We start from the raw sequence: 10,676 nt of genomic DNA on the forward strand, positions 1-10,676 counted from the left end.
ATATATTAAGAAAAAAATAATTAAGCAAGTGGAATAAAAGTTTGAATGCATAATTGAATTTCTGTCCAATACCCGCACACGCACCCATATATATATATATATATATATATATATATATGTGTGTGTGTGTGTGTGTGTGTTGCGTGTCTATATATGTATTATTAAATTAAATCTTCAGAGGAAAAACAAAGAAATTTACGAATCTTTTTTCCCGTCATATCAGATTCTCCATGATTTTTTTTTTTGGTAGGAACCCTAGGAAATGTGCGTATGTATATGCTGCTCATCATGAATATTTTATTGCCTTTTCTTAATTAATTAATCAAAAGACTCCCTCTCTTCATCTTGCTGTATATATAGACCCGGAGTAGAATTACACAAATCCACGAAACAAAACCCATCTTCTAAAACATTCTTAATCACTTTTTTTTTTTTAATTACATAGTCTACGAAGATGTCACGTGCCGGAGAATCCGAGAACGGGAGCTCCTCCGGATCATCTTCCGATAAGACGATAAAGCTGTTCGGCTTCGAGCTCACCGGCGTCAATAACGGTAATAGCGGCAACGGTAACGGTAACGGTTCAACGGAGTTTGCGGAGAGTGCAATCTCTCCCAACACGGCGTCGTTTTCTGGGAAACGATTCGAGTGCCAATATTGCAGCAAAGAGTTTGCCAACTCTCAGGCCTTGGGGGGTCACCAAAATGCTCACAAGAAGGAGAGGTTGAAGAAGAAGAAGCTTCAGCTTCAGGCGAGAAGAGCAAACGTCGGTTACTACCTCACCAACCCTACGTCGTCGTTTCATCATCATCTTCTTCCTCAGATCCACTACAAAACGCCGTCGTACTGCGGTTTCTCTGTCTTCGCCGATGAAGACTGCTCCTCTCAGATCAGTTTCAAGAACCCTTGTGAAGATTCTGGTGGGGATGCCGGGAAATGGTACGGCGTTCATCAGAACAACAACATGATTAGGTTTGAGCGAGATTCGTCTTCGTCGTTGCCAAGTTCCAAGAGAAGCTGTAAGAGCCTTCAGCTTGGCTTGTCCGTACACGGACAACATAGGGTTTAGCACGAGAGGATGATTAATGATGTATTCTTATTAAAACATAAAAGATTATATATGCATGTTTGTAATTCTGAGTTTTAGGTTATGCAATATGTTTCCTATTCATTCCAAGTGTTGCTATACAAAATAAAAAATAAAAAAAAATCAGCGAATTCTTCCCTGTTCGGTTATTTATATTTATTTTAGTGAAATATAAATTGTATTAAACCGGAAACTGTTTTGAGTTTGGTACGTAATTATAGTTGATTATTTAATACGTTGATCGATCTCTCTTGCAAACAATTCTTTGTAATCAATATCTTCACACGCACCAATAATGTAATTATTTTGGGGTTCCTTATTTTAAATGAAAAGATTTGTCGTTTCATTTATATAAACGTATTTTCAAATATGTACATGTGCAACATATATAAATAAACCAAGATATAAGTTTTATTTGGGGCGTTGCTTGATTCATGGGGAAAAGAAGCTAACAAAGCTTGTAAAAGCTACTATTAATTATAATGCTTTCCAAATTTTGCTCTGCAAGCATTGTTTTAAAGCTTATTTCACTACAAAAAAAAAAGAAATGGTGACGCAAATTTTGCGTCACCAAAGGGCATTTTTGCGTCACCCTTTAGAAAGGGTGACGAAACAGTGACACAAAAAAATCGTCACCAATTACACCGTCACCATTTGCGATTTCGTTACCAAGCGTCACCAATTAGTGACGCTTTGGTGACGCCTACATTTCGTCACCATTTTTTGAGTTGACCAGATTTTTTCGTTGACCAGATTTTTTCGCTTTGTATATTTCACCTCCACAAAATCGACAGTTGTCCAACTGGTTAGATTCTTTCCAAAATATCATACAGTTGTTAGGACATACATCGATTTTTATCGATTCCATTCCCAACGATCCCATCAGTTTAGACATATCGTAATACGAATCTGGAGCGTTATTACCTTGGGGAAGGTAATCATTCAGCATCTGACAAACTTCATTCATGCAGTTCTCTGTAAGATTATAACTCGTCTTCATCCCCATCAATCTAGCAGAAGCCGATAGTTGAGAAAGCCCTTCTTTACAACCATCATAATAGGTTGGTTTGCAGTCTCTAATAGATCGAAAAACTTTTTCGATGCCTCATTCATCGGATCTTCTGTAACCTGATCATTATGAAAAACTTTTTCGATACCTCATTCACCGGATCTTCTGTAACCTGATCATTATATTGAGATGGAAATGCATCTTGAACCATCTCAATATATGAATTTGGCTGCTCATAGACATCAGTATTTCTCACGGATGTATTCTCATCAGAAATTTGAAACGTCTCACCATGATAAACCCAGACATAATAGTTAGAGACAAAACCTTTTTTCCATAGATGTCTCATCACAACTTCTGGAACTTCTTCTCTCTCGTTTTTACATCTTCGGCAGGACAATATATCTTTCCTCTCTGAAGGAAAATATGTTGATTTGTTGCAAACTCCAAAAAATTAGTCAACTCTTCTTCATAATGCGTAGATACATTACCCGTAGAAGGATTTACTCTTTCGTACATCTATTTTCTTGAGTAATAAATATTGTTATTACTCGACGCCATTTTTTGAGTTTTTTCTTCGGGTGCAAGAGTGTATGAGGTCGCGGTGCGGTATAATGAAAATAGAGTGACGCAATTTTGTCACTAAAATAACAAATAGTGACGCAATTGCGTCACCAAAAAAGAAAATTGTGACGCAATTGCGTCACCATTAATGACGCAATTTTGTCGCCAAAATAATAGTGACGAAATTGCGTCAGTAAAGGTGAATGACGCAATTACGTCACCAAATAGTGACGCAAGGGTGACGAAAGGGTGACGAAATTTCCGCGCGTCATTTGGCGACGCAGTTTTGCATCATAACTGCGTCACCAAATGGTGACGCGGGGCTTTTCGTCACCAGATCGTCACTAAATAGTGAGATTTGGTGACGTTTATGTTGCGTCACTATTTGCGTCACCAAATCATCACTACTGCGTCACCCTTTTAGTGACGCAATTTTTGCGTCACTTTTTGCGTCACCCTTTTCGTGTTTCATTGTAGTGTTAATTGTAGGTTTCTGTTGGGGGAAAAGGGAAAAAAATATACATAGAAGAAGCGTTTTTTTGGTAAAACGTGACGTTTAAGGTTCTCAAAATTTACAAAAACCAGTCGTGTATTAGACTGTAATAGCACAAACCATCAGAAGACCATCTCCATTCACTAGTTACTCTGTTCTTCCAGGTTCTCGGACACTTGAAGCAGAGCATGAGAGAAGACGTATTTTATTTCGGTTTATAATAAGTGTACCAATAATTCGGTTTAGACCTTAGATTCGCTTGGTTTATTCTGTAGATTTTTCACACTTTTTGCGTTGTTTTGGGTCTGTAAGAGTTTGTTAGAATCCTCTTGCTGTATAAATACAGTGTATTGATTCATTGGAATATAGATAAAATTTCTGAATTCTGGGATTTCCCTTGTTTTTGATCGCTTGCTTGATACAAGATATTATGGTATCAGAGCAGTGATATTTTCTTCCGTTGCTACTCTCTCCTTTTTTTCCTTCTTTGTTCTTCTTTTTCAGTCATGGCTAGTGAATCTTCTTCTTCACCTTCTTCAGAGGCTACGGCTCCGTCTTCAACTCCTCTTGATCCTTATGCGAATCCGCTTTACCTCCATGCCGCTGATTCGTCCGGCATCTCCTTGGTTTCTGAGAAGCTCACTGGTGAGGTAAACTACAACCTCTGGTCTCGATCTATTATTAAAGGATTGATTGCTAAAAACAAACTGGATTTTGTTTATGGAACTATCCCTAAACCCGCCGAGAATCATCCTGATCTCGGAGCATGGCTGCGTTGTAACGCACTGGTTGGGAACTGAATTACTAATTCTCTTGCCCCTGACATTGCCAGTCTGGTCATGAACATTGACGATGCGAGTGAAATTTGGACTATCCTTGAAACCAGTTACAAGCAGAAAAATGACCCTAAAGTTTTTCACCTAGAGCAACAGTTAGAGTCTCTGCAGCAAGGATCCTTAAGTCTCAGTGTTTTCTATACCAAACTGAAAGCCTTATGGGAAGAATTAAATATGTATGAACCTTATCCTGTGTGCACTTGTGGGGGTTGTTCTTGCCATGTCAATACTAAATTGATTGCCTTATGTGAAAAGAAGAACGTCGTTAAGTTCCTGATGAAGTTGAATGAGTATTACCACCCTGCTAGACGTCAGATTTTGATGATGGACCCTTTACCAAACATCACTAAGGCCTATAGTCTGGTAGCTCAAGAAGAGCAGCACCGACATTCCTTGCCCTCTGACCCTGTGGTTTTTCAGGCTTCTGCTCAGTCTTCTCGCCCCAAATTCTTTTCTTCTCCTAAACCCAAACCTGTTTGTGCTCATTGTGGTATGACTGGGCATACTATTGCTCGTTGTTACAAGTTGCATGGTTACCCACCCTCATCCAAACCACCACATTCTCCTTCTTCTAAACCTCCCCTGTTGCCTAAACCACGGACTGATAACGTTCACAACCCTGTGAACATGGTTCATACTGAGCATAAGCATGTTACGCCGTCTCCTCCTACAGCAGGGCAGTTCACACTGGAACAAGCTCAGGTTTTATTCGATCAACTGCAGACTGAGCTTAAGAATCTTGGCGCCTCTTCCATTGATTCAGTTGTTGCAGCATCTTCTTCCCAACCAGGTACCCATTTTATTTCCCCCTCTGTTTTTTCGGCCACAAATCTCATTACCCCATTTTCATCCAATATTTGGATATTAGATTCAGGAGCTAGCCATCATATTTGCTGTGACTTGCAGTTATTTTCTGCCATCAAACTCATCGATCCCATTCGGATCACTCTCCCAAATGGATCATTAATTTCTGTTTCTCTTTCTGGCACTGTTCGTTTATCTTCTGAGTTGGTCCTTTGCTCTGTTCTGTATGTTCCTACTTTTCGTTTTAATCTTTTGAGCGTTAGCTCTTTAACCTCAAATGCTTCTTATGTTGTTTCTTTTTTCCATGATTCTTGCCTAATCAAGGACCCTACTCGGGCCTTGACGATTGGGAAGGGTAGGCAAACAAATAACTTTTATCTTTTGGATGTGCAGGGGTTAGATCCGTCCTCTCGTTCACTACCTACCTCACTCTGCACAGCCATCTCTTCTGTTGAGTCTGCTGAGCTCTGGCACTCTCCCTTGGGTCATCCTTCATCTTTTCGTATTCAGTCACTGGGGAAATCCTCTCAGCTCCAGTTCATTCCGAGTACTCCATCCTCGTCTCACTGCTCTGTTTGTCCCTTAGCCAAACAACGCAGGCAGCCCTTTCCTTCTCTTGGCAATATATCATCGAATGCCTTTGATCTTGTCCATTTGGATACTTGGGGTTCATTTCACCTTCCTTCTGTACATGGTCATCGCTATTTTCTTTCAATAGTAGATGATTGTACTAGAGTGACATGGATATATATGTTTCGCAGTAAACATGATGCTACTATGTTTTTTCCTCAGTTTTTGAATCATGTTTCACTCCAGTACAATGCCTCTGTTAAAGCATTTCGTTCTGATAATGCACCTGAATTTTCTTTTTCGAAATTGATTCACGATAAGGGTCTGATACACTATCGATCCTGTCCCTATACACTCCAGCAAAATTCCGTTGTCGAGCGTAAACATCAACATCTCTTGAATGTGGCACACTCTCTTCTGTTTCAATCCAACATTCCATTAGATTATTGGAGTGAGTGCATTGAGGCTGTTGTGTATCTTGTCAATAGGATTCCTACGCCCATTCTTCAAAACAAGTCCCCTTTTGAGTGTCTCACAAAACAAACACCCTCTTATTCTCATTTGAGGGTTTTCGGGTGTCTATGCTATGTTACCACTCATACACATACAAGGCACAAGTTTTCTCCTAGAGCAACACCTCATGTTTTCATTGGTTACCCAACGGGTGTGAAGGGATATAAGGTTCTCAATCTTGAATCAAATTCCATATCAGTCTCACGGCATGTCATCTTCCATGAGGATATCTTTCCATTCAAAGACAAGCCAATTTCTTCGTCTACTCTGTCATTTTTTCCTCCATATCCACCTCAGTTTCTTTTCTATGATTCTGATGACGTTGCCAGACATTATGTTCCTGTGTCATCTCATATTCCAGCACCTTGTATTCCAGAAATTCCTCCTGATCCTACACATGAGTTTCAAGCAGTTGATACTCGCAAGTCACAGCGATCTACAAAACCTCCTAATTATCTTTCAGATTACCATTGCTATTTGATTGCTAATGCTCACCCTCCACCACTCTCATCAGCTACCTCTCACCCTCTTTCATTATACCTCTCTTATGAAGCCCTTTCTCCTGACTATAAAACCTTTGCTCTCGCCATCACCATCGAAACAGAATCTCGTTCTTTCAAGCAGGCAGTTTCTTCTGATCAATGGAAAGATGCTATGATTCTTGATCTGGATGCTTTGGCTCGCAATAAGACTTGGGAGATCTGTTCTTTGCCTGTGGACAAGACACCAATTGGGTGTAAGTGGGTCTATAAGATCAAGCACAACGCTGATGGGACTGTGGACAAATATAAAGCCCGTTTGGTGGCTAAAGGGTATTCCCAACTCGAAGGTATTGACTATTTAGACACCTTCAGCCCTGTGGCTAAAATGTCGACCGTGCGAACTCTATTGGCCCTGGCCTCGGCTCGACAATGGCACCTTCATCAGATGGACGTCTCGAATGCTTTTCTTCATGGGGATTTATCCGAAGACATATATATGATGCTACCACCGGGATACTGTGAACTTAAGGGGGAGTCGATTTCTGCACAGTCTGTGTGCAAACTTCGGAAATCTTTATACGGTTTGAAACAAGCTTCTAGGCAATGGAATCTGAAGCTATCGGAGACTTTACTGAATGGAGGTTACCTTCAATCCCAGGCGCACAGTTCTTTATTTGTCAAGCATGGCAGTTGTGGTTTTGTTGCAGTCTTGGTCTATGTCGATGACCTCTTACTTACTGGTGATAGTATCGAGCTCATTGATAAAACCAAACAGTTGCTCAGTTCTAAATTCCTGATAAAAGACCTTGGAATTTTGCGTTATTTTTTGGGTATTGAGATTGCCAGATCACAACATGGAATTCACATATGCCAGCGTAAGTACGCTTTGGAACTTCTGGATGAATTCGGGTTTCTGGGCAGCAAACCAGCGGTAACACCTATGGATCCCAAGGATAAACTCTCGGCCGATTCTGGTGATCTTCTCTCTGATGTCACCCATTATCGGAAACTGATAGGTAAACTAATCTACTTATCTGTCACTCGTCCGGATATAAGTTACGCGGTTCAGAAGTTGAGTCAGTTCATGTCTCAACCAAGATCTGATCATCTTACAGCTGCCCATAGAGTATTGCGATATCTCAAGCGTTCACCTTCTCAAGGATTGCTTTACCCTGCTAACTCTGTTCTTCGCCTCAGTGGCTATACAGATGCTGACTGGCAGCTTGTCCTGATTCACGGCGTTCCGTCTCTGGACATTTTCCTCGGCAATTCCTTGGTTTCCTGGAAATCGAAAAAGCAGCAAGTTGTCTCACGCAGCAGTGCAGAGTCCGAATACAGGGCCATGGCTCAAGCCTCAGCTGAACTCATCTGGTTTACAGGATTGTTACGAGATCTAAGATTGATGTCCCGATGCCGATTACACTTTATTGCGACAGTCAATCCGCATTGCACATCGCCAATAATCCGGTCTTTCATGAGAGAACGAAGCACATTGAAATCGATTGTCATTTTGTGTGTGATCAATTGAAGAAAGGTTTTCTCAAAGCTCTGCACGTTACTTCTCAGGATCAGATTGCGGATATATTCACCAAGTCGTTGGTCGGAGAACATTTCGCTAACCTGCTATCCAAGATGGGCGTCTATAACATTTGCCGCCCACCTTGAGGGGGAGTATCAGAAGACCATCGCCATTCACCAGTTACTCTGTTCTTCCAGGTTCTCGGACACTTGAAGCAGAGCATGAGAGAAGATGTATTTTATTTCGGTTTATAATAAGTGTACCAATAATTCGGTTTAGACCTTAGATTCGTTTGGTTTATTCTGTAGATTTTTCACACTTTTTGCATTGTTTTGAGTCTGTTAGAGTTTGTTAGAATCCTCTTGCTATATAAATACAGGTGTATTGATTCATTGGAATATAGAGAAAATTTCTGAATTCTGGGATTTCCCTTGTTTTTGATAGCTTGCTTGATAGAAGCTATTACAAACTAAACCGGAAATCCCATGTACATAGAAGAAGCGTTCGTGTCGCTTATCCTATGTATTGTTGGTCTATGTACTAATAGCTAATTCATTTATACACATGACATGTACGTGTATATATATATATATATATATATATATATATATATATATATATATATTCCTACGCATAAGCACGGGTACATTTGCCGTATGCGCATATGTATATATACATGCATGTATGTACTTATAGATGTATGCATGTATATATATATGTCTGTCTGTATGTATGTATGCATGCATGCATGTGCTTAAGTATGAATGTATGGGCGTGTGTATGTGTGTATGTACGTAGATTTATGCTTTTTTGAGTGTAAAGCCTTAAATTCTCTGTACGACCAATGGGGGCATTATCAAAAATGCCCTTACATTGCTACATTGACTTCATGGCATACCCTCACTTGGCGGAAAAAAAAAATATCTTCAGACAATACCTTTATAAAATTGCTCTCTCCATAATACCCTCGACACCTTTTTTTAATCTCTCGATTTGCGTTTCTCTCTCTTCTTGTTTCTTTATCTTCGCGCAGTTTCCCACCTTCTCTCCCGATAAATTTCCGCCGAAAAAAAATCAGAAATTACCGGCGAAATCGCAGCGAATCTACCGGCGAAATCCTTCGATTTGCCTCGCGTTTCTCTCTCTTCTCGTTTCTCTCCCCATAAATTCTCGCCGAAAAAAACCAGAATCCACCGCCGAATCTACCGGCGAAATCTCACCGATTCTACCGTCAAAATCGCCTCAAATCACAGCAGTTCAGTGAGATCTGTATAGATCTAGGAAAAAGGTAAGTTGTCATCGCACAACCCAGTATTTATTTTCGGTTTAATTCGACCTAACATGTGTATAGATATGACCTCATTTTTCTTATATATATCACTAAAACCGGTGTTGTATAGACATTTTACACTGGCTACCCTGGTCACGTTGGTCACACTATTTATACTGGTCACGTTGGTCACACTCGTCACACTAGTCACGTTGGTCACATTGGTCACGTTGGTCACACTGGTCACGTTGGTCACACTGGTCACGTTGGTCACTCTAGTCACACTGGTCACGTTGGCCACACTGGTCATGTTGGTCACACTGGTCACGTTGGTCACTCTGGTCACACTGATCACTCTGGTCACTCTGGTCACTTTGGTCACTCTGGTCATTCTGGTCACTTTGGTCACTCTGGTCACTCTGGTCACACTGGTCACTTTGGTCACTCTGGTCACATGTGTCTTACGAATCTTATTCTATACAGGCATAATGGATGCAGTCGACGAGAAAATCACAATTATTTATTTCAAGTCTGATGGAAAGTGGGTATTGAATGGTAATAGGGAATACGAATGGGTTGGAAAAGTTAAGGATGGGAAGGGAGTCATATTCATGTGTCCTCCAACTGAATTGAAATACAAACGTCTTGTTGGCCATGGTAGTTGTGGAGGACTCATTGTTTTGTACTTCAGTATTCGAATTTACGGATGGATTGAACATAGATATTGGGTATGAGTTTGATAATAAGCAAGAAGCGCAAGAATATATACGAAAGGGTTCAGTTAATGTTTGTTTCAGCTATGTTACAGTGAAGTCTGACAAGAAGTTGTGGGAGATAAGATGCAAGTTTGCTGAATCAGGTTGTAACTGGAAATTGCGCATCGCATCGATCCCGAGTTCGAATCGTTTTAGCGTAAGAACACACAATCCAATTCACAGATGCAGACCTGTTTCAGAAGAAGCTATGAAAGGTACATCGAACTTAGTTAGAGATAATTTGAAGGAAGAATATGCTGGGATCCTCGAAACTCCTAATGCCCCAGAATTAGTATGACGAATAAAAACCAAGTACGGGGCAACTGTTTCGTATTTGATGGCATTGAGAGGGAAGCACAGTGCTGAAAAAGAGATTCGCGGTAATCATGTCGATCATTACATGAGGCTTCCTGGGTGGATGTACATGCTGAGAGAAAGAAATCCTGGATCCATAGTGCGACTTGAGTTGGACAATGATCAGAAAAGCTTCAAGTACCTATTTGTCGCGTTAAGTGCAACTATAAAAGGATGGAAGTATAGGCGTAAAGTTGTTGCTGTTGATGCGACATTTTTGACAAGCGAATATAAGGGAGCATTGGTCGTGGCAACCGCGCAGGATGGAGAACATCACCAATATCCTTTAGCATAGGGTGTGATCGATAGAGAGAAAGACGCTTCATGGAGGTGGTTTATGAATAGATTGAGCGAAGTAATACCGGATGGACCTGATGTGGTTGTGATATCCGATAGGCATAAAAGTATAATGAAAGCTGT

At 40.6% G+C, this 10,676-nt stretch overlaps 1 protein-coding gene across 1 annotated transcript; it reads left to right on the forward strand.

Moving 5' to 3' along the window:
- The first annotated feature begins 454 nt into the window (after window positions 1–454).
- LOC104817063 (zinc finger protein 5-like) lies at window positions 455–1,069 on the forward strand. The gene has a single exon (XM_010546141.1). The coding sequence runs from the start codon at window positions 455–457 to the stop codon at window positions 1,067–1,069; it is 615 nt and encodes a 204-aa protein (XP_010544443.1).
- The last annotated feature ends 9,607 nt before the right edge of the window (window positions 1,070–10,676 follow it).

This window comes from Tarenaya hassleriana, unplaced genomic scaffold (genome assembly GCF_000463585.1).
Source record: "Tarenaya hassleriana unplaced genomic scaffold, ASM46358v1 Cleome26, whole genome shotgun sequence".
NCBI lineage: Eukaryota > Viridiplantae > Streptophyta > Magnoliopsida > Brassicales > Cleomaceae > Tarenaya > Tarenaya hassleriana.

Bases quoted from the DNA above. Each gene is read 5' to 3' on its own strand.
- LOC104817063 (XM_010546141.1), top strand. From the start codon at position 455: ATGTCACGTGCCGGAGAATCCGAGAACGGGAGCTCCTCCGGATCATCT.